General features: G+C 44.4%; 1 protein-coding gene across 2 annotated transcripts in view; it reads right to left on the bottom strand.

Moving 5' to 3' along the window:
- GOSR1 (golgi SNAP receptor complex member 1) overlaps positions 1-25606 on the bottom strand; it is a 274923-nt gene that overhangs the window by 209679 nt on the left and 39638 nt on the right. For both annotated transcript variants that reach the window (XM_069226270.1, XM_069226271.1), the window contains exons 2-4: positions 21451-21568; positions 2162-2249; positions 1595-1702 (exon numbers count right to left, since the gene is read on the bottom strand). In XM_069226270.1, coding sequence (XP_069082371.1) covers positions 1595-1702; positions 2162-2249; positions 21451-21568 — 314 coding nt within the window. The remainder of the gene's footprint in view (positions 1-1594; positions 1703-2161; positions 2250-21450; positions 21569-25606) is intronic.

Genomic DNA, 25606 nt, shown 5'->3' with positions numbered 1-25606 from the left:
ACACAACAAAACCCCAAAGCTACCTAACCCATGGAGCTCATTCTCAGATCACCTAATCCATCCTGCACATAACATAATCTGCCCCCTGAGCCCCCAAACTAATAGATCCTTAGTTCTTCCTTCCCCAAATACTTCTCTGACTTATCTCTCTATTCAGTCACACACTCTAATCTTTCTACCCAAAATGTTTGAAATGTACTATAGTTGAGCTCCTACTAAAAACAAAAATCAGACGACTTCTCCTTCTTCTGACCAGTATCTCTACTTCAGTTTATAATGAAGATACTGGGAGGCCTTATTTTCAACCAATTCTAACAACCTTCTCGCCACTGCCAGTCTGGCTTCCAAATGCTTTATTCAACAGAAGCAACACTCATCTCCACCCCCAATTTTATTTCCTCTACTCATTACAATAATCTATCTTCCGAACTCATTCTTCTTGACCTATTTAAAGCATTCAACCCTGTAAGCCACACCACATGCCTCCAAACATTTGGCAGTAAGTGTATAGCTCTTGATAGTGTTTGCTCATATCTATCAGAACACTCTGCCTCGTTGGAATGGGGCTCCAAGAAATATTCACCAACCTCACTTTGTCACTCTAATTCTCTACAATACCCCGCTAGGGGACTTCAGCTCCTCTTTTGACTTCTCATCTTTATGCAGATACATGCATTTTCCTCACATTTCTACCTTCTTTCTCTCTCTGCTTAAAATTTCTCATGTACTGCTTCACTGTAATTCAAAAAAGGACAGCCCTCAGTTTTCTTATGTTGAACTCCTCCAAAAGAGACATTCTACTTACTCATCTTCTCTCCCATATTCACTGCATCACCTAACTCGATCCACCTCCCTCTCAGCAGCTTGACCACCTTCTCTTCGGCTAGAAATCTTGATTATAAGTTTAGCGTGATCTTTCAATTTGTACTCCCATGACATGCTGAGGTGAGTATGAACATATATATATATATATTTATATATGTATACACATGAAAGAAAAGATGTCCTGATCTGCGTGTTACGGCGCACTTAATTCTCCGGTGGTGCTGGTTTGAGGCAGGACAACCATATTTTCAAAAAACAAGATTCTCTTTCTGTTTTAGCAAGAGAAAACCGCACTCTGTCGTTGTGCCAAAAATACCTTCACTTTTAATACATTAGTGTGATCATAAACAAACAAACAGGAATCCCCTGACGCGTTTCGGTCTCACACATATATACACACAATGTGAATGAAGAAGAAGAGAATAATTCAAGCACTACGCCATTAAGGAAGATCAGAAGGGGAATGAAAAAGGCATCGAAGCATATAGAAAATTACTTGGACAAAGGAAACAGCAAAAAAATGGAAGGAGACTGATTCACAGGTCTTGCCTCAGAGGGTCAGAATTATGTAGGAGGTAGTTATAGATATTAATTATTGTAAAGTCATGCTTTGAAATGGGAAGTAGTATAGGGACATAGATCATTCGAAGTTTTAAGAAGACACATCAAAAAATATAATCGTAAGCAGATACGGATATTCTCTGCATGGGCAAGTTCAAATATGAAGTGTTCGAATGCATTTAAGGGTAACTATCCCATCCTTCATTACCTGAAGTATGTCTCTATGTCGCTGTAAGGTGTGCATCAGGGCCGCATTCAAAGAGGCTGTACCTGGATTGCTGCTGTACTCTGCCATCTTGTCATTCAGCCCAGTGAGCTAGAGAAAAGACAGCATGAGGAGATTCACTTGACAAAGAAATTTCTAGTGACTGCCACTGTGAACTATGCCAGTGTCAACTACACATACATGATGGCCACCCATGAAAGACAGTGGTGATAAAGTCATTCTATCTCCATACACCGAAAATGAACAGTGATAATACCACCAGGAACCCATTTAATCTCCATAACATGGACCAATACTCTCAGCAAACATAGATAAATAAATGGAGAGCAGCAACCCATTCAATCCACCTCTAAAGAATGCAGACTACAAGAAGCCCTTTGTTAACACTACATGAAAGATAAAAGCAACAAAACCCAGGGTCCACAATATAGATACTGGCTCCTTGAAACTGGACAAGTACACTTGGTGATGAAAACCAATACAATTAGACAGTGTGATATTGAGCCAAACTTAATGTTAGTTTTCTAATGTCAAGTTGCTTAATGATACCTTTGCTAAAAGCTGCTCTATCTCCACTGCCATGGTTTCAAACATTCTGTCTTGCGTGGATCCATTCAAGAGGGGTGTTGTGTCAGAGCTAAAAGGCAAACAAGAGAGGTTATTTTAGTCTGACCAAAAAGATAATTAATTGAATGACTCAATATTTGACAATATTATTTTGAAATTGCTTTAGCCTTGCAAATTTGCGCGCAAGCAAAAACACAAAATGTGTTTTTGAAACAAAACACAATGGACACAACACAAATTAACCAATTCTATCATAACGACAACAAAAAGCAAAAACATAAGTTCCATCCTTGTTGCCTGCAATGTACAGGACTAATTAAGACTTCTTTGGAGTCTAACAATTCCTATGTAAGCTGGGATCACAAAACCTAAATTAAAAAAAAAAAAAAAACACATTCAACTCTTGCCCAGCATGACTATGGCAAGAGAGAAGTTCCAGAGTGAATCAGGTTTCATATATAGTACACACTCAACTGAATCACCAAGCATTAGGTTCTTCTAAAATGACTATGGAGGTTAGAGCTGTAAATAAGAGTATACACTTCTTACAATTACCTTACAAATTCCTGGAAAAAAAGTTAGGTGGGTTGGTGTGGAATTCAAGAGAATAGCCTCTTTGGACTATTTGAAGCACCCACAGATCTGAGGTGATTTCGACCCAAAACGGATGAAAATCCTTTACTCACCCTCTCTACTGGTGTTATATAATGCTTGGTAGTTGTGGCTCTCTTAAAGGATCAATCTTTACCCCTACATCTGCTATGGTTACCTCTGTAACTTCCGCCTGAGTAGCCCCTGTTATTTTAGGGATCCTTGAATGGCTTTATGTTGTTGCCTTTGATATGTTTGTATATGGGATGTTTACCCTGATTTGGGGACGGCCTATGAAAAAAATCTCACTGATTTGGATGTTTTTAGTGCCTGTAGTGTAATGCGTTTGGGTTTACTCTTTCAACCCCCATGCTTTTTCTGGGCTGGAAGCCCGACTCCTGGAGTGGTGCTCCGCATCAAAAATACTGATGTTTCCAGGGAATTATATCCCATGTGGCCCCTGTTGTTGTTGGGATCCTGTATGTGTGTGTACGGGATGTTTGCTCTGAAATGGGTGAACCTTTTGGGTATGCCTTACAAAAAAATGCTCCTGAGGTGGATGTTTGTGGTGTTCTCATTGACTTCACAATTTCTGTGTCCTTTATAGGCTGAGCGTAAGCAAACAACCTCTTATATACTCTTAAGTATATTTGTTCTGTGGGCTTCCAGTTATTTCATTTGTTAGTTTCAGTGTCATTTAAAAGTCCTTGCTTGATAGTGGTCAGTCATGCCTCTTTGTCCCCCCTTTTTCTGTGTGGGAGCAGGGATCAACTACTGTATGATTACGCTTTCTCCTGTTTATCTGGTGTGTAGGGGACTTTTTATTTACTTTGTTCCTGCTCCTGTCTAGAGAAGCTTCCCCTTTCATTTGCAGAGCATTCTTCCTCTGAGCTTAGTTGTAAATAAGGATATAAATCAGGCTGTTGTCTTGGTCACATCTGCTCTTTGTGGGCTCTTCCCTGTCTTGGATTTTCTTTACCAAGTGTGCCTGTCTCTGTGCTAAGAGCAACGGCAGAGGATTGCTTGTAATTGCTTGGGGCCTAGGCACCCAGCTCTACTAGGGCTCAGCAATCCTTAGAGACAGTGCCTACTTAAGATCTATATGGGGATCCCACTTGCAGTTTCATCAGTGAACCTCAGTTCATGCACTCCAAACCCTCAGCTGTGCCAGTGCCAGGAACCCCACACACGCTGTCTGCCAGAGCAGCTCAGTACTTCCTGTCAGTACACTCTGCTGCTCCAGTACTGGGACCTTGGGCACAGCTCCGTCAGTGCACCTCAGCTCACCCACTTCAAGCCCTCAGCCATGCCAGTGCCAGGAACCCCACACACGCTGTCTGGGATGGGCACCTCACTTTCTGAGCTTAGCTGTAAACAAGGCTATAAATAAGGCTGTTTTCTTGGTCACATTTGGTCTGCCTGCCTGTGCCATCCAGAGGCCCACCACCCAGATGTAATTTGTCACCTAGGAAACCTTTGAATGGCTCCCTGCTCTTTCAGCTCTGCAATCCACATGCAACTGAGCCAAAGCACCTCCTTCCAAGCACCTAGTGCCGGGACCCCTCACCCAGCTCTACCAAGGATATGCAACCTTTAGCAATAGTGCCCACTTCCGCTCCATACTGGAATCCCACTTGCAGCTTCATCAGTGCACCTCAGGGCACACACTCCAAGCCCTTAGCTGTGCTAGTGCCAGAACCCCACATGGTGTCTGCCTGAGCACCTCAGTTCTTACAGTCAGTACACTCTGCTGTTTCAGTACTGGGCGCTCGCATGCGGCTCTATCAGTGCCCCTCAGATCACACACTCCAAGCCCCTCAGCCATGCCAGAACCCCACACAAGCTGTCTGCCAAAGCACCTCAGTTCTTACAGTCAGTAGACACTGCTGTTCTCCTACAGGGACCTCGGCACAGTTCCATCAGTGCACCTCAGTTCATACACTCCAAAGCCCTCAGCCGTGCCCGTGCCAGAACCCCACACACGCTCTCTCCAAAGCACTCAGTTCTTACAGTCAATACACACTGCTTTTCCAGTACTTGGACCCCGGGGGCAGCTCCATCAGTGGATCTCAGTCCACACACTCCACGCCCCTCAGCTGTGCCTGTGCCAGAACTTTACACAGCTGTCTGCCAAAGCATCTCAATTTTTACAGTCAGTACACACTGCTGTCCCAGTACTGGGACCCTGGGAGCAGCTCCATCAGTGCCTCTCAGTTCACACACTCCAAGCCCCTCAGCCATGCCTATGCCACAACCCCACACACGCTCTCTGCCAGAGCACATAATTTCTTACAGTCAGTACACATTGCTGTTCCAGTACTGGGACCTCAGGCGCAGCTCCATCAGTGCACCTCAGTTCACACACTTCAAGCCCTCAGCTGTGCCCCGGCCAGAACCCCACACATGCTGTCTGCCAGAGCACCTAGCAGGAAACAAGGCTATACATCAGGCTATCTTGGTCACATTTGGTCTGTCTGTGCCATCCAGAGGCCCAGCCCCAAGATGTAACCTGATGTCATCTAGGAAGCCTTTGTATGGCTCCCAGATCTTTCAGCTTTGCTATCCACATGCAACTCAGCCAAAGCATCTCCTTCCAAGGTCTCAGTGCCCACTGCTGTTCCAGTGCCGGGACCCCTCACTCAGCTCTACCAAGGCTACGCAATCCTTAGAGACTGTGCCCACTTCTGCTCCATACTGGGATCCCACTCGCAGTTCCATCAGTGCACTTCAGGTCACACACTCCAAGCTCTTAGCTGTGCCAGGACCCCACGCTGTCTGCCAGAGTACCTCAGTTCTTACAGTCAGTACACTCTGCTGTTCCAGTACTGGGACCTTGCTTGCAGCTCGATCACTATACCTCAGTTCAGACACTTCAAGCCCCTCAGACGTGCCAGAACCCCACACACGCTGTCGTCCAAAGCACCTCAGTTCTTACAACCAGAACACGCTGCTGTGGACCTCAGGCGCAGCTCCATCAGTGCACCTCAGTTCACACACTCCAAGCCACTCAGCCATGCACGTGCCAGAACCCAACACACGCTGTCTGCCAAAGCACCTCATTTCTTAGTCAGTACACACTGCTGTTCCAGTACTGGGACCTCGGGCACATCTCCATCAGTGCACCTCAGTTCTACCCAGGCAAGGTCACTTCCTTTCCTATACCGGGACCCCAATCGCATGCATTTCCATTAAAGCAGCTCAATTCTAATATTCAGTCCCACTGCCAAGCCAATACTGGACCCAGAAGAGCAAAACACAGCTCAGCCAGTGCACCTCAAGTCTAACATCCAACGCCACTGTTGATGGGAACCACCACAGCTCTGCCAGAATCCATCAATTCTAACATTCAGTGCACTTTTCTTCCCCGCACCAAGGCTCACACACACACCCCCTTCAGGACTACTCGCCTCTGTGGTTCAGAGGCAATGCTACTCCCATACTGGGCCCCACTCGCAGCTTCACCAGGGTACCTCCAGGCTAACACTCGGCAACACTGACACGCCGATACTGGACTCCACACATAGCTCCATTAACATACCTCACTTTTCATCTTGTGTGCCCATTACTATTCCAGTACTGCAGCCCACACACAACTCTGTCGGTGCACCTCAACCCTAAGCTGCAGCGCCCCATTATTCCAACACCAGGAATTACACGGTGTTCAGTTTCTCATTCCTCACCTGCTGCTTTTCTGTTATTCCAGCAGGGGGACGGGACACAGCTCTATCTATACCCCCAATCTTGATCTGGCGCTCCCCAATATTGCTGTTTTGGGGTTCACGTACAACTCTGCTAATGCACCTTCTGCTGTTCTGCAGTGTCCCCTGCTGTTCCACACATTGACGTCTGTTTAAGGACACGGGGGAGCCAATTAAATCTATTCTTAGCTGCCATCTTTATTTGGGACAGTCTGTTTCACTTATTTCACACCGTTCTTAAGCTAGCGAACAAAAGATAAATAGGAAAAAATAATGAAATAAGTGTGAAATGAAAGAGAAAAATGAACATTAGAGAAAAAAGGAGAGATGGTGAGAGAAACAAGCAGCGCAAGAATCAGGGCATGTATGTACTGACACATTTCTGACAAGTAACTTGTAGCTTTCACACACAGACGAGAAAAAGAGGGATTTATAGTAAAACCTGAATTGACAGATAAAGATAAGAATGTGTCACACGTTTGCTCTATTTCTTCTCTTAGTTATGTTTTCATTTCTCTTTCTTTGTTTCCTTCTTTCTTTTATTTCTTTGCAACCCCTTCTCTTTCTTCCTTTTGTCTGTTGTATTCCTTTTGCTTCTCTTTTTCTGCCCTATCCGCTTTCTCTCCAGAGGCCTGGTTATCAATGGAGCAACAGGTGCAGTGGCACCAGAGCCTAAAGACCTATGGATCTCACTCAACTAATTACTGCTGTATTTTCCTACGAAATTGCAGTCAACCATTTTCCTTTCTTACTCAAGGGCCCATGACACCATAACTATGCCAATTGTCCTCTCCATCTTTACTCCTGACTCCCTCTTTCCTTTCATCCTCCAATCCATCCCAAATTATATTTTTGTTATGTTGTTTTGAGCATTATACTCTAATGCCAAAAAGTTTATTGCTAACACAGGTTTTTATGATAATTGTATATGTTTTAAGAGAGAGGAAGAAGGTAAATTGAAGTGCTTTAGTTAAATGCTGGGGCACTGGAGTTATATGTCAGGAAAAGACAAAATTATGAGGCAGGGTTGACCAATATTTGTGGCAAGAAAAGTCCAGTTATGAATTTGCAATGCCAATAGCTCTAACTCAAGAAAACACCAGAGACCTATTGCATTGCAAATGCTTGTTCATTTTTTCTGTGCCCTTTTTAACTTTTTCTAACATTTAGTCCACCCAGGGCCCAAAAGGTGTTCCCCATCTAACAGAATGAATGTAAGAAGGTGTTGCTGCTCCTCTGGTTTAAACCCAGACAGCCTTAGCCAGACATGTCTGCGAAGTAATTTATACCTCTTGAAGCATTAACAGCTGCTTTAAGTGTTCAGCGGATGTATGCATTAAAATGATCTTCTCTTCCGCTAGTAGTTCTTTACCCTCTTCCTGTATTTTTCAGGCAGATGCTGTACGAGGACTTCCATCTTTTCCAATGTAATCTGTCATACCTTGCCCTGCAATGCAACCAAATTGGCAAGAAGCCAATGAGACAACGCACCAACAGCAACTTTTTTCTCCCAGAGTTTATAAGCTTATTTTGTTTATTTGGGGGTGGGGCATCCCCAGTTGTTTTCACAGACACCCTTTTCCTTGCTGTATGAACCACTAGTGAGTCTGGTGGAACCCGACACTTTATGTAAATGATAGCCTCAGGGAAAGCAGCATACTTATATTTCTGTGGAGTCTATACATGGTCTCTAAGAATCTTTCAGGAGCAGATTTCACAATCTCCTTTAACACTGTAAGAAACTGAACACTGCACTAGGGTTCTCAGAGGGTCTTTACAAGGAAATAGTCTCCCTCTTCCACAACATGTATAAAGGCATTATGATGATGAGCTGCTCTCTGAATTACAGAAAGGTATGCTGTTGTATCATCTATGGAGATGGATAAGACTCAGTACCTGGAACTTTGGAGGATCTACATTGTAGTCCTCCCATAAGTCATCATCTTTGCCTATTGGCTGGTCCTAAGGGTATACGTCCCTATATGGACCACCTGCCTCTGATAGGGAGTGAATAGACCTCTCTGGTGACTTAACAACAAAGGAGACAGTGGTGAACTTGCAATTAGGTGGTGGTAGCGGTCTTTGTGGTGGTGGTGGTGGTGAAGGAGGTAGCAAACATGCTGCTGCTGGTGAAGACGTTTGCGTTGTGGTGTATTAGTAGGTTGGTAAAGTGTTTTATGCGTTTTTACGTTCTATGTCCAGATCGTGGAGGCACATCATACTTCAGTTCTTCCTCAAATGTTAGGAATGGGAGGAAGTGTGGACTCTGATGGTCTATGTGGTGGCTTTGTAAGTATTTTCCCCGAATCAGAGAGAAAAAAAAAAAGAAGTTTTCGCTGAGAGTTGCTGTAGGTTTATATGGTGGTTTTTTAAGTATTTTCCCTGTATCGGGTTGAATAAAATTACTTTTTTGCCAAGTGTTGTGCTCTTCAGCCAGTCTTTCTAATATTGGTGTCTCTGAAGTCTCTGAGACAGGAGTCAAAATTCAATTCTTTCTTGCTTTTGGATCAGAACAGCCTTATTTAGCCTTCGATCGCTCCTAGGTCGAAGATAACGATTTCATCACGGAAGGATGGTCTTTTGGCCCCATGGGGTACTTTGGCTCCGAATGAGTTTGGGTTTGCTCTTTCAGCCCCTATGTTTTGTTTCAGCTCGACCAATGCCGGGTGGTCCTACAAGCCTTCTTTTAGATTTTTCTGGGCTGGAAGCCAGACTCCTGGAGTGGTGCGCCTCATCAACATAATGTAGTTTTTGGGGTATTATATCCCCAGCCTTGGATCAGTACTCATGGATCTCTGCATCTTCAGTGTAAGTGGAGTGGACTGCTGCAGCTCAAAATGCTTATCAACAGAGGCCCTCAATGACAGTATTTCGGGCTTCATGATCTCCCGATGTCTTGCGGCTCTAAAGACCTGGCAGTTCCAGCAAGTCACAGAGAGCATCTGGTTTTCGAAAAATGTCCAAATGTGTCTTGACGCTGCATCCTCGAAGGCACGTAGCATTTTTCTCTTCACTACCAGAGAGTCTTTTTACATTTGAAAGCTTGACAAAAGATGAACTACAACTCCTGGTGGTTTGAGGAGCGACAGAGGCTACAAACCTTGTTCTTATCAGAGCAGAGATACTTCGAATTGCAATGTGGGTAAAAAGGAAGTCCGCGCCATTTGTCCACATTTTCCAAGGCAGAGACCTCAATGTTTTTTATTCAAGATGCCAAAATACTAATTTTGTTTGTTATTGTTTCTCTGGAATCGACAAAGTGATGCAGGGGCTGCTGCTCATGTGTGGAAAAGTGACAGTATAGGATTTGTTGTTTTTCACATCTGAACCCAAAGGTAAAAAAAACAACAACAAAAAACAATTGAAGGGTGGTGCTGAAGCCCATTCACTTTCTGGGTGAAGGGAGAAGTCACTGTACACCTCGTAACATAGAATGTCTTCACATAAAAACAACCTTCAATGTCCAGATGCCAAACTAGATGGCATGAGTATGCAAAGCATGTGTATCAAGAGCAACACATGCTACAAACATTACCTTACAAAATTCTGGAAAATCTTGGGAATATTTAAGTAGGAAACTTAGAAAGATTTCAATTTGTCAGATATAAGTAGTCATGTAATCAAAACCCCAATTTCCTTCACTGCCCAAGACCTCACATCTGACTTCACAGCAATGACACCAGCAACAATGAAAGCAGCACTGGCATAATGAACTACAACAGACAAGTTGCATTTTCTGCTGAATATTGGACCTGTGTTAAACAGTTCTACATATGCCTGAGTGTATAAACATGGCAGTTCACACACTCCAAGCCCTCAGTTGCGCCAATGCCAGGAACCCCACACTCACTGTCTGCCAGCGCCCCTCAGTTCTTGCAGTCAGTACACTCTGCTGCTCCTGTACTGGGACCTTGGGCACAGCTTCTTCAGTGCACGACAGTTCACACAGTTCAAGCCCTCAGCCGTGCCAGTGAAGGGAACTCCACACATGGTGTCTGCCAGAGTCCACCCGGGAGGAGAGATGGCACATCGCCATGCTGAGAGTACCAATGGCAGAGGGTGCAATGTTCTCCCAAATAATCACAATCCAACCCCGGAACAATAGCTCAGGAACGTTGGGCGGTCCTGGATAAAATAGTGGAGGATACTGGCAGTGGCTAGAGAGGACTGCATGCAGACTGTAAGGAGCTATAGCTTGCTCGAACAATGCCCAGACTGACTATGTTGATAAAGTAAGACTGGTGAGGGTGGGGAGCACCTGGATAACACATCACAATGTGGAGAGATGGCCGCACTCCAGTCCGAATACCACTCAATGGACTCATACCTATCACTATCATAGTTAAGGATTAGATAGCAAATGGTTTGTTGTTGTGGTTGTTACTGTTTTTTGGGGGGAATAAGTTGTTTGATGCCCGATTCCTTGAACTACCCCAACACTTTCTTGGCGACTGCTCACCGCACTCTTGCACTTCAGACTGCAGTTCGACACAGAACTCCACTTAGGCTCCTGCTCACTAAGTGGGGGCATGCTCGGACGTTCACTGGCTTATCAGCTTCAACATACACATACAAGGCTCAAATCACCCAACTCAGAGAGCAGCGGTCTTACCCATGCTTGAGCAATCTGAGGGAGACACATGCTTATTGCAAGAAACCCATCTCCTACCAAGGAACAAGCAAAGAATTAGGTACTGATGTTTTCCCTGGCAATACTGGTCCACAGGACCTGCAAAGTGCAAATTGTTGGCAATTCAAACCTCTTGGAAATTCCAGGGGGGTGGTAATAGGCAAAACAGCTGAATGCAAGGGGCATCTACTAGCATACTGCATTTGGGCAGGTGACCATTCCCTTACTATAGCAATGGTCTATGTACTCAATGAGTACCAAGAAAGCGTCCTTCTTCATGAAATGCCCGAGATCCTCCAGAATCCTAGTGCAGCCATAATGGTGGGCAATGACTTCAATTTCGTTATGAAAAATTAAATGGATGTATCAGGCCAGTAATACTGCCACACCAGGACACTTTCTAAAAACGGGTCACAACAAGGGTAATGGACTGTGACCTGGCAGACCTGTGGCAGCTCTCCCATCTTGAAAAGAAATTACAAGTTCTACTCAGCATCCCACTAAAACTATGCACACAGAGACTACTTTTTAGGCACAGAATGGCTACACTCATTAGTCGGACAAGTACACATCAACCCCTGCACTATATGATCACGGCCTGATATCCCCGACACTGACTGAAAAGAAGGATGACGTTCATGGAGGTTAGGCGATCAGACCATTCAGCACCCTGCCCAGGTCCAGGCACTCAACGCAGCTCTGGATGACTATCTACAGAAAAACACATGGAAAGTAAGATGGCCACTCTGTGGGAGGTGCTAAAATCCGCAATCACGGATTGCGATATCAGTAGGTGACAATTGACTCCGTCAAGATAAGTTCACACAACTGAAGAGGGAAGTCAAGGATATGGAAACTATACACAAAAGAACAGGGGACCCCATGATCTGGACAACCCTAGACAGGACCAGAACACAACTCAAACAATTAGATCTGAACAGTGCAGAATTCAACGTATTGCGCCTGAAACACAAATTCTACCTCTGGGGCAACAGAAGTGAGAAAATGCTAGCATGTCACTTGCGGGCTAAAATTCAAACAGACAGAATTGGTAGTATGGGACAGAATGGCAAGGAAACCATGGGGAGACGACCCAATAGTTTAGCCATTCAGGGATTTCTATTAGCAACTTTGTCCCACCTGGAAGTCCAGAAATTTCTGGACTTCCTTAAAGGGAGCGCTGGTAATGCAACTCATGCACACAAAAGCAGAGACACTAGAGAAAGCCAGTGAAATATTCTAAGGTTATATTGCACTTAAAGCTCATGAAGTCCCCTGGGTCAGATAGCTTCATGCCACTGCTCTACAAGACTTTCTGCCACACCGTGGCCCCTATCCTTATCAGTCTCTGTAAATCTGTTGCCAACTGCGGAAAGTCCATGTTTAAGGCCTCCAGTACTGTAATAACCATGCCAGGGAAATATACACGCCTATGCAGTTCATAAAGGACCATTTCACTACTCAATATAGACATCAAACTATTTGGTAGCGTGTTAGCCCACAGACTCAATCCCCACATGCCATACCTAATCAACCCTGACCAGGTAGGTTTTATCCTGAACAGGACTTGCATGGACAACACCAAACACATTTTACACATCATAGGCAAGATCCAAAGATCCCTGTAAGATGCACTCTTACTATTAATAGATGCCAAAAAAGCATTCAACCACATACACTGGTCATACCTTTCAGGCACAATGAGGAACTTCGGGTTCAAGGACAATTTCTGCTGCTGGGTGTTCAGCAGATATACCTCTCCTAAGGCTTCGGTGAGAGTGAAAAGGGTGGTTTCACATCCTTTCCCTATCCATTGGGGGATGCATCCATGGCTGCCCACTGTCCCTGCTCCTCTTTGCTTGTACATGGAACCCTTGGCAGAAAGCATTTGACCCACCAATCACAGGGGTATAGTTCGGGGGGAGGGAAACTCACACTATTAGTCTATATGCGGATGACGTGATCACCACTCACGTCCTTATCAGCGCTACTGCAGGAACTGGATGCTTTTGAGGACGTCTCTGGGTTCAAGGTTAATTTCACCAAGTCCCAAACAATGAACCTCTCTGTGACAACAGCCCACCAGGACTTTGAAGGCCCAATTCCCGATCACCTAGTCCACTGACCCCCTTCCCTAGGGATACATCTTACTCCCTCTGCAGCTTAAACAACAGAAGTTAATAAAACACAACTTGTAGGGCATGTGAAATCCGACTTACGATTGTGGCAGTGCTCCAGACTCTTGTGAATAGGTCACACTGCAGGAATTAAAATGACTATTCTACCCAAGATTCTATATTCCTTACAAGCCCTCCTAAGTAAAGCCACCTCATAACACAGCCAACTCTGCACAAGTAAACCAACAACTTTGCATGGAAAAAAAATGTCTGCATACGCCCCACGATCTGGGGATACTAAAAATCACACGCTACTCCCACGCCACACAGGTTAGATTCCTCGTGGAGTGGGGGCACACAGGGTCCAAGAAACTCTGGTGCTTTATAAAACACACCATGGCAGGCATTCATATATGGAAGATACCATGGCCACCTAGAAGGAGCAGGGTACGGGGTGTACTCCCCAATCACACTGGCCATAATGCGGTGTGGGAAAAGGAAGTGGAGCAGCTTGCTTTGACAACCCACCCCTCGCCATTGACCCGTCTCTTTACCAACTCAGATTTCACTTCTGGCCTGCGTATTAAGCAGTTTGAGCGGTGGTAAACAGCATTGTGTAAACAAATTGGTGACCTCTTTGACTCCTCTGTGATTTCCCCATTTGATACATTGAAAATTGCTTTTGACCTAGCAGAGACCAATTGCATGCAATACATACAGCTTGGACACTAAGTAACACATCCCTCCATTAGGGTGGGTGCCCACTGCCCTTCGACACCATTCGAGAAATGGCTCCTGTCCAAGACAAATGCCTGATATGCGAAACGTAACTGTTTCTGGGTCAGCCCTCACAAAAGCTCAAAAGTGTCAGCCAACTCTGCTGGGAGGCAGCGATAGGGAAATCCCTAACCCTCAAAGAACGTGAAGCCATATTCTACAAAGCACACTACTCAGCGCGTAGTATGACGAGTGTTGAGGCAGCAGTAAAGATTGTTACCTACTGGTACTGGACGCCTGCCAGGTTACATAGATGGCACCCAGACTGCAGTAAAGACTGCTGGAGAGGCTGTGGGGGCAAAAACAAACTCACTTTTGGGAACAAGTCCCTTAAGGACACAGACAATGCCTTTGATATGCAACTCCTCCGCTTACGTAATACTCAGGCTGCCCAATCACTTCATGTACAAGTCCCTCAAAGTCAAAAATAATGCCCTAGCATTAGGAGCAGCACACCAGACAATCCTTTCCCAGTGGGGTTGAGATAAGATCCCAAACTACATGATGCAGCTCCACAGGCTATGTCATCTCCTGAGTATGGAGAGACTGACACTCATAGTAAAACATTAACTAGATGCTTACCAAGAGTTGTGGACGCTTTCATACGACTACTGATACTGGAATTCAATTGACTGACATGCCCTAAATATCATAAGCTTTTGCACTTGATTTTCCCTGTGGGGGCACTGTAGGGGGACAACCTGCCCAAGGGCAACTAGCAGGATGGGCAGCACCGGAAGGGTCATATATCCACAGTTTGCAGACGACCGAGCTAACACAACCGAGGAATTGCATGTATGTTGGGAGAAGTGCTGAGGAGGTGGGATGGGTTTTACTGGAGGATGGATAATATTTGCTCACTTCGTCAGCCGACCTCTGGGATGCAGACGACATTGTTAAAAGTTTTCTTATGCAGATTAGACCAATAAAATAGAAATGATTTAAAAAGCAGATGCCTGAAAATATGATCCATCACAACAGCAGAACAGAAACCAGGAAATTTCACCTCAAGACTGTGACCTAAGGAGGAATTTGAGAAAAACTATGATTAGCAATAAAATTTAAGATTTAATAAAGTGGATGAATACAAAACGTGTTAGCTGAAGGATATAGGATTATTTGAAGTCTTCTAAAATTGGATGGTAATTCATTAGTTTATGGAATGGCAAATTTTGGATGTTTGGCGATGAAAAACTGAACTGAAACATAGCCACATGATGTGTACTGGAAAGAAGTCTTAGAAAATCTAGTAAAAAGGAGAATTGAAGGTCTTACAGAAACACACCATTAAAATGTTAACAGAATCCCTTGTAGAAAAGCAGAACATACGATTCCCTTTGACTGACATTTATTCCCATCAAAACCAAATACTAATTAACAAAACATGTGAGCATTGTGCTGAGGGGGGCTGTGGGTAGTAAGGAACTTCAAACCTATTTGGTGGCACTACCCAAAAATTGAACCATTTTCGTAGGAGAGTCTGGTGACTATGAAGACTATCATGTGCTACCTCATCTAAGCCGATATATCACTTTTATATTACGATTTCTCTGTTGCTCACTGCAAATTCAAACAAAAGCAGATCGTATAGTCAAGTGAAATAGCCTGGGGGCAGCAAAAATCACAACAGCTGCATACTGGGAAAAGGAAAGTGTCTTCTCATCACCTTGTGGAATCTCAGACTTTGGAACACAATGTCAAGGACACTTTCCAATAATTACAAAGGCTTTGAGACAACTACCTGAATAACTTTTGAGGAGAATTCCTATGGTTTTCTGCACGGTATATATATGCTCCTTAAATCCTTTCCATGACTGAAGAACAGACTAAAATAATGGAACAGAGCAAAGCCTGTGAGGTGCAGGTAATAATGCCAAAAGTAAACCCTGAGAACTGTATGTACAATTAGTTATGTTACATTGATTTGTATAGCGCACTAATCACCTGCAAAGGTATTCAGGTGCATCAGCAGATGTGTAGGTTTGTGGTCCCCAAGGTGCTTATAAGAAAAGCCAGGTCTTTAACTTCTTGTAGAACTCAAGAAGTGAGGAGGAGGCTCTGATGCATTGAGGGATGTCGTTCCATGTCTTGGGTGTGATGTAGAAGAATGAGCAACCTCCAGTTTTGCTTTTACAGATGGGGGGAACAAGTGAGAGTGAGGCAGAGCGTAAGTGTCCGGTGGGTTGGTGAAAGTGAAAGAGGCTGTTCAGGTATTCTGGTCCTGTGTTGTGTAGGGCTTTGTATGTGTGTGTGTGAGACATTTCAATTGGCTGCGCTTGTGATTGAGGAACCAGTGAAGCTTTCTGAGGTGCGGTGTGATATTGGTGCAGCATGGGAGGTTGAGTATGAGTCTTGCAGCAGTGTTCTGGATGGTCTGGAGTCTGTGAAGGAGTTGTCTGGAGATTCCAGCATAGACAGTGTTGCCGTATTCCAGCCCGCTAGTAAAGAGTGCTTGAGTGACGGTCCGTCTGGTGTTCTGAGGAAACTACTTGAAGATTTTTTTGCAGCATGAGTAGGATGTGAAAGCAGGAGGTGCACACTGCATTGACTTGAGCAGTCCTGTTGAGCTTGTCGTCTAGGATGATACCCAGATTTCTTGCGTGGTCTGTGGGTGTTGGTCCTAGTTCTGAAAGCCACCTGGTGGAGTCCCATGGGGAGGTCTTGTTGCAAAAGATCAGTACTTCCATCTTGTTGGAGCCGAGCTATATGAGCTAGTTAGCATCCATCCTGCTACTATGGTCATGCAGTAGATGAAGTTGGTTCTGGCAGAAGTTGTTTTGTGCATCAGGGAGAGGTTGAGTTGGGTGTCATCGGTAAAGGAGATGACAGTGAAGACTTGAGATCGGATGATGTTGGCAAGCAGTGTGATGTATGTTAAAAAAGGTGAGGCTGAGGGACTATCACTGTGGGACTTCGCATTTCAGTTTCTTGGTCTCTGATGAGAAGGGTGGCAGCCTGACCCACTGGTTTCTTCCCACGAGGAAGGAACAGGAAGGAACAGATTCATATGAGAGCAGATCCTTGTATGCCAATCTTGTGGAGCCTCCTCATGAGGAGACTGTGTCGAAAGCCACAGAGAGGTCAAGCAGGATGAGGGCTGCTGTTCCTCCCTGGTCCAGGATGATTTGAATGTCATTGGTGTCCACGATGAGTGCTATTTTGGTGATGTGACTCTTTCTGAATCCTGTTTGAGTGATGTCTAGAAGAAGGTGAAGTTCGAAGTGGGTTGTGAGCTGCTTGGTGATAGCCTTCTCAATCACTTTGGCTGGATAGGGAAGCAGGGAGATGGGTCAGGAGTTGCTCAGTTGATTCCGGTCAACTGAGTGCTTCTTGAGGAGGGAGTTGATTTCTGTAAGTTTCCATTCATTCGGGAAAGTGGCAGATTTGATGAAGGTATTTATGATGTAGACCAGGGTGGTGCTGATTGGTGATGTTCCCACGCTGTAGATGAGGTGGCCCACAGTGATTAGTCACCATGACTGCCACTATGTTGTTTCTGGGGAGGGATGTCCATTCGGTCATGTGGTTGGAGGTGGGTAGGTTACCAACAAGATCTCTGGGGTTGGGTTGGTGTGCAAAGTTGCTGAAGATGTTTGCGATTTTGCTGTTGAATAAGTTGGATAGGTTGTCGCAGAGTTGCTGGGAGGCAGCAATTTTGGTGACAGTGGCTGAGGTGAACTCCTTAACGACTGAGAAGATCTCCCTGCAGCTGTTGGAACTTCCTTCGATGTAGTAGTGCTTTTTAGGGTCGAGCGCACGCAAGCACTATGGCCTATGTTGTAATCTCTCTGTGGGCTTTTAACCACGCCCATCAGCTTGGTTGGTTCGTGGGCTTGCTTTTTAAAATTCGCTTGATTTCATTAGTGAAAGGCATGCATACGTCATGCCTTTTCCAGTGTTTAGGCCTCCTCTACAGCACCGGTAAACTACTGAAAACATATGAGGATCTTTGTTTTACGAATGGCTTCTGAAATATTTCTTTTTATTTCCTATGCAGCGCGATCTCGCTGGGCAGTAGTCGAGCGCTTTGCATGAAATCGACCCAGTTACATGGATAACTCTACTTTTGCTGGTTACATGGATAATTGCACTTTTGCCGATACATTTCACTGCAAGCAAACTTCGGTTTCCTTTCCTGTATCTCTTTCATGCTCATGGCTACCATCGGCTCGCATATGTGAAACTGTTTTCCTTTTCATTATCATTATCAGTTTATGTGGCAAGAAACGTGCTGTTAGGAGTTTACAACGCTAATAGCTCTAACTCGAGCAAATGTGAAACCCATTACATTGCAAATGCTTGTTTCTTTGTGTCTCTTATTTGCTGGTGAAAGCATCTAAGTGCAGCCTTGTAGTTAGCTCTGTTGGTGGTGTTGTGGCTGACTCTCCATTTCCTTACTAGTGGTGACAGTGTTGTTTGGAGTCTCTGAGGTCTTCAGTGTACCAACTGGCCTGCTTGTAAGATCTACCATGCTTATTGAGTTTGATGGGTGTGAGGTAGCCCATTCAGTTCTAGATCCAGTTGATAAAGTTGTTGATGTCCTTGTCGAGGTTGCCTGTGGTGCTAGGTTGATCCGTGCGGAGAGCACTAAGCCAGTCTGCCTCTTGGTTTCTGCCCCAGCTGCGGCCTGGAATGCTGAACCTGGTAGGTGTATCAACTTGAGGTGTGTTGATTTTGAAGTGGATGATGGAGTGATCGGTCCACATGAGCAGTGTGGTGGAGTTGTATTTGACGCTGTCACTTGTGGTGAAGATGGAGTCCAGTATGTGTCCTACGGTGTGTGTTGGCTCTGGGATGAGCTGGGTGAGTCCGAAGTTGCTTATGCTTTTGAGGAGTGCTGTGGAGCGGGGGTGGTTTCGGTCGTCCAGGTAAAAGTTGATGTCAGAGAGGAAAATTAAGGCTTTGGGGGTCGATGGTGAGCAGAGCAATGAAGTTGGTGATGAGGTTGGTAAAGGTGGCTCCTGGTCCAGGTGGTGGGTAAGCGAGGGTTCCGCTCAAGGTGAAGTTTTCAGAGATTTGCAACTTGAAGTGCAGGTGTTCCATGAATGAGGGGATGTTCTCTGTGGATGCTGTACAATTGATGGATACCTTTCAGATGATAGCAAGTCTTTTTCCAGACATGTGAAAGCGGTGCTGTCGAATAATCATGCAGCCTGCTGGGGCTGCTGCGGGGATGTCTGGAGCCGATGAGGGGTTGAATCAGGACTCTGTGATAAAGAGGATGTCAGGTGTGTGCTACTCAGCAGGTCGCATATTTTGGTTTTGTGTTTGCTGAGTGATTGTGTCTTAAGAAGCAGGCATGCGAGTGGGTGTTGACGTGCAGGTTTGCTGTGGCATGTGGTGTAGGGTGGGGTGACGGCAATGTTGGTGCTGGAGTGCCATGTGTTTTGGAAGGAATTGTTGAGGGCATTGTTAGTATTTGCATGGGGGTATGGCTGCTAGAGAACCAGAAGTGGGTGTAGGTGAAAACTCCTAGCGTGGTGTGAGGACGGGCACGGCAGCAGTTGGGGGAATTGCATCTGGAGTCTAGTGACTTAAGAAGGGCTGTGGAGAATCGCTGGGTCGTGATCATATCACGATTTCTCGTGCTGGGTGCAGCCGATGTCCATCTGTGTTGCAACTGCCATTGAGTAGATCTCTTCAGAGGTTAGGAGGAGGAGAGGTGATGCAGGGTGTTGTGATTTAATAACCTTTACTGATGGGTGATGGGAAAAGTACTCTTGCTTGTCTTCTTATTTTAAAGTTTTAAGTTTGTTTGAACCAAAAGCACAAAAGACCTTACAGGACGTCTTTTTTGGCATTTCTTTTTAACAGTGGACTGCTAAACCGAACTGAATGATTGATTTATGGACACACTTCCTTTTTGGAATTAACAGGATTAAATTAATACATTTATTTTCAGATATGCTAATGACTCCAAGAAAGTTATATTAGTTGACATTTGTTGAAGGTTACAAATGCTATCTTAACTACTTTTTCGATTTAAAAAACATTTTAAATGAGCAATTAAATTAACTTTAAGTTTGGCCAAATTGGTGTCTTGGTTGTTTAGCTGACTTTTACAATGCAGAGCTTTTGAAATATTTAAAAGACTTTTTCTTCCAAAATGTAATATTTTTCATGCACTTTTGGAGAGACGCCATAGAAATATTTTAAATATTACATTTTGTGTTAGTATCGCCTATATGTGTAACTATGCACAAATAATTTAACAACTAACCCATGACCTGTGAATAAAGTAGCAACTTAATGAAACTGTGACCAACTTCAAAATATAAAAGGGTCTGATGAAATAAACTAAGGTAACTGCTCTTTACTTATTTTGAACAGCACTATTCAAAGAGAGAAAAAAATAGTGGTCATATTGTACTGCAATCAGGACAAAACATGTCAAAGGGTCAGCAGAGATCAAGTAATGCTGTTCCTTGTCTGTGAAAGAGACCCTCAGTGTACCACCTTCACCACAGCAGAGGTCAAATTTGCCAGCAATACCCAAAGAGGGTAGGCATAGCAGATAGAAGCCAAATAGAAGGGTACAGTATCTGCAAGACTGGCGTATCCTACACAATCTAGCGTATTAAAGGGTTAATTTTATAATAACAATAATAACATTGACACTCAGTAGAGAGGTTGCCATAATCCTGTCTTAATGTCTAACAAGGTCTTTTGATTAAATGTAGTCTTTGGTTATCCAGATGTCTCTATGCTTCTACGCTCTCAGTCTATGATATCTATGATGCTGCCACAAAACTTTTATCGTCTGTCATTCAAATCCAAGACATACTATTAATAATACATTAATTTTAATACTGTGCTGGTATGTAACACAATTCTTTAGCTTGATTATTTTTGGAACTGCTTAACTCATGTTGTGAGAGGTGAACTAGCTAATACCCAACTGCCAAACTGAAGTAGATCATGCCACTGAATTACTTCACAAACAACTTCCTTCGTGTGACCATAAGAGGAATTTCTAAAAAATCTCAATTGAGAACAAGATACAGTGTGTGAGGTGATCTATCAAGGTTTACACATTTATCAATGAAACACAACATGACTTGCAGTGTGATTTCTTTGTTCATCCTAATACCTATGGGCTCAATATTGAAAGAAAATTAAAATATTAACAGCTCCAAGCACCAGGGGGCAGAGACATCAAAGAGTGATCCTGCTTCATGTACCTATTACATTTCTTTGAGAAACTGTGATCTGTTTTCTTTAAAAAAAAAAAAAAAACACATGCAGGGCAGTCAAGCGGACAGGGTCCATACATAGACCATGGTGTTCACTACACCACACAAGTGCAATGCCCGATCTTAGTAATCGTCTTTACATGGAGCGTTTAAAGCATATCCATCATAGTAGGGCAATCAAAAGTGAACACATTTGGAATATAGAGAATGTACAGGACCAAAGAATAAAAAGAAAAGATGCATTGAAAGATGAATATGACACTACCTATATGCATCTCGTCGGCCCTCTCTGGCACTGTGGCTGTAGCTTGTGCATAATTTACTGAAGGAGATGAGTTTTAAATCCAGCTCATTCTCAAGTTGTCGGGCTTGCTTCCGAAGATCTAGGACATGGAGAAAAATAAACATATTTATTTCAAGTTTTTTAAATGAAGCCAAATGTAATGCATTTATATTACATATGTATTAAAATTGCTTAGTTAGCCTTTCTAATAGAGGTGTTGTACATAGCAAACAGTACATTGTAACAAACAGTATATGAACAGTGTAAGAAGATAAGTATATGTAGAAAAGTGATATGTAATGACTTAGTAGTTACCCATAGAAATGCAAGTAAGATTTGAATAGAAATAGAACAGACACAAATATTAAAGATATATATATATATATATATATACACACACACACACACACACACATATATACACGTATATATACACATAAAAAAAAAATTCCACCAAAGGTTACAGGGAAGCTGAAGGAACCTGGCTCTCTATATGGTGCACTAAAAAGAATTACACCGTGCAGAGAGCCCAGTAGATCCCCAATTGGTTTGCAAAAGTAGATAGGACTAATGTTCTGGTAGTGTGGGTGAGCAGGTAGGCTTCTCAGAGGGTAGTGCTAGGCATTTGTTGTACTAACAGAGGCAATAAATGAGACACATTTAAAGAATAAATCCAAGACCAATCAAGAAAAATAATATTTATTTTTATGTACAGTTTGAACCCAAGAACTTTGTTATAAGGTACGTATGTTTTAAAAAATTCACAGTGCAATTTAAGAGTTCTTCAATGTTAACCTATGGAGGAAAACAATATTCAACAAACACACAGTTAATGACTCACGAGGCCTGTCTCTGAGAGTTAAGGTAAGTACTGGGCACTGATCAGAACCATACCAGCAGGTAACTCCGGCCAGCACCGGGGCGACCGGGTGCAGTAAGGCATCGGGTGCCTAATGGTTTTCATTTTAATGGGTCCTCATGAAAACTGGCTGCTAGAGGGCTAGTTGGGGACAACAAACAGGTACGTTGCAAATGTGGGGTGTTCGGGGACATAAGTGCACCTTTGGTCTTTTTCTCCAGGGCCCAGGGGAGACGGATGCAGGAGTGTCCTTAGGCGTCTTCGTCCGGGAGCACTTGCGATCGGGGAGTCCTGTGTGTTGAGGCTGCAGGTGTCATTGCGGAGCCCAGCAGGGGTGAAACCAGGGTGAACTCGAGCTCTAGGGAGCTGGGGGATGTCGTTGGCACCAGTGACCTACGTCAGATTGGGTCATGGACGGCAGGTGCAGTGTTTGGTGGAGGTGTCAGGTTTTCTCTCAACAGAAGGCCGCAGGAGAGGGGCCTGCGTGCAGAGCTGCAGGCAAGATGGGGGGAGATCAAGAAAGGTGAAACCCGGATGTACTCGGAGTCTGGCCAGCAGGGGAACCTTGCTGGCACCGTTGGTTTGCTTCACCTCGGGTGCAGTGGTCACTTTGAGTGTCGGGTCTTTGCTATACCGTAGACTGCAGAGTCCTTTCTTGAGGCTTTGTTGCAGAGCAGATCCGCTGCTCACAGGAGTCATGAGTCTTTGTGAAAGGCAGGCAGTTGTCCTGGGTTTCTGGAGGCTCAGCTGCATGACTAGCCATCTTTTTGGGAAGAGTGCGTCAAGGTCAGCAGGCAAGTCGGTGGGGTTGGTTCCAGGTCAGCTGCTGCTTCTTTTCCTCCTCTGCAGATACATCTCTTCTTTGTCCTTTTCTTCTAAGGTCAGGATCTGAGTTCTGGGGTTAATACTCAATTGAGGGGTGTTACAGGGAGTGCAAGGTGGTAGACAATAGGCTGACTATCTTTAAGGTGACTACACCCTTTCTATGTCCGCTTCCACTGGGAAGTGGGTATAATGCTAACCCTAGTGACCTAATTTCTCCAAACAAAGATGGAGGAATTTAAAAAGTGGTGTCCACTGTAGTTCGTCCACCTTAGGGGCAGGACTGGCATGAAGTGGGCACACCTTCTATTCTGCCTAACCTTCCCACCTGTTCTGCCACCAAAAGTGGGGTCAGTTCAGGGGTGGTGTCGGTCATCTCCGCCATCTGGAGAGACCTGGGTTGCATTACAAAAGCGACTAGGCCTTTAAAGCTTCCCGTCCTGGAATGTCCATCCTGCCTGGGTGAGGTGTAACACCCCTGCTTAGTGCAGGCTTTTGTCTCTGGCCCTTAAGAGCGCTGGCTCTCACCTTGGCGGGGGGGGGCAGAAACAAGTCTGCAGTGGCTGAACTGGTCAAGACCAGTCAGTCAACACACTAGTAGCTGGTAGGTTTTCAGGGGGCACCTCTAAGGTGCCCTCTGAGTGCAGCCTTTAATAAATCCCTCACTGGAATCAGTCAGGGTTTATTAATCTGAGATGTTTGATACCAAACATCCCTATATTCAGAGAAGCCATCATGTAGCTTGGAGACTAGTAGTGACCGGTATTCAGCACATTCATTTAAAATGCCTTCCCTGTTCACTTACTATGTCTAAGAATTGACAGAGACATAGAAGGGGCATATGTGCTTATGCACATATGCCCTTGCATGTCAGGATGCAGCTTGTCTTAGGGGTGACTTACACCTGTTGCATGCAGTGGTAGGGGACCTGACACATAGGGGTGTGTGACAGGTCGCGTTTTGAAATTTGACCTACACCAACACACGCAGTCTGAAATGGCAGCACTGTGTGGGTTTGGTGAGGGGTCCCTGGGGATGGCACAACTGGTGCTGCAGCCCTCTAGGACCTTCCTTAGTACCCCAGGCCCTAGGTACTAGGGGTACCATTTACTAGGGACTTACAATGGGTGCTAATGAGAATACCTATTGTGCAAAACAAAGAGCTCTGGCACTGGGGACCTGGTTAGCAGGGACCCAGTACACAGTCGAAATTACCTCAGGTACTAGGCAAAAAGTGTGGGGGCATGCCAAAATGGGTGCTTTCCTACAGACGTTATAGTTAGGCTCACATTTTAAGCATACAAAACTATAGAAAGACACCCGTAATAGTTATTTCAAGTAACTATAACTCACGCCCTAAGGTAACTTAACTCGTATCCCCCCTGCCATGCACAGTTTTCTCATCAATAATGTTACTGCAGATGTTACAGTGATATTATTAGATGTTGTTATAAAACAAGTCATGAGTGCTGTAATATCTGGGTTAATTAGCAGTGCATTGCAAGGGTGCAAGTTATAGTTACCTTAGGGCACAAGTTATAGTTAGTTCAAATAACTAACTATAACAGGTGAGTTTCTATGGTTTTGTACATTCAAAATGTGAGCCTGACTATAACATCCCTGTAACATTTTGTTTTTCAGTGAATTTCTATGTTTTTATTTAAACATACAGTTTTTTAAAAATTACTATGCGTTAATCCAACCTTCAGCCGTGTGCGGTGGTCATTGGCCGCATGGACTGTTCTGCAGCCAACCCCTTATTATCACCCAACCCATGCTACGCACAGCCAAACGCTGTGCGCGTGGGGGCCTATACGCAGGGCCTGGCCTGTGGTCAGGCCCTGCGGGTTAACCCACGGCACTCATTAAGTGCTTCTTTCTGTGGTGGAGATGTGATCATATTCCTGTTCATCAAGAACACGTCTCCAAAATCTGTGGGAAACAAGTTCGGGGAGAGGGGCTTTTCAGTAAGCTGTCCATCTTACTTGGAAAAGCGATAACACAACATCTGGTCTTGGCAGCAGATGACAAGAAAGAACCCACTCAGCATAGTCACGACATGAGATATTGCACTAAAAAAAAGCAAGGATGCAAACGCCTCCTTCAGTGATAACGTTTCATGTTGGAAAAGAAGAGAAAACATACTTGCTTTGCCTTGGCCATGCCCACAAAGTTAGGATGATTAGTACTTTACAGAAGTGGAGTTTCAACTTGGGCACCTGCTTTTTTTTATATCTGTAAATGCTTCCAGCTGAGATTCATTTTCTGTGAAATGAGCATTGTGCCAGAATGAATACTGCCCTGCGTATTAATCTAAGAAGAGGCTAGTGTTTTCTGCAGAATGTCTACCCAACTGGAGTACTTTCTACTGGCTAATTAGTAAGTGCTTTCTCGCTGAGTAAATGTATAGTGCATCTCCTACACTACAGATACATAAAGGACGCCCAGGTAATGCCT

This window comes from Pleurodeles waltl, chromosome 3_1 (assembly GCF_031143425.1).
Source record: "Pleurodeles waltl isolate 20211129_DDA chromosome 3_1, aPleWal1.hap1.20221129, whole genome shotgun sequence".
NCBI lineage: Eukaryota > Metazoa > Chordata > Amphibia > Caudata > Salamandridae > Pleurodeles > Pleurodeles waltl.
This window is presented reverse-complemented; position numbering and strand designations above follow the sequence as displayed.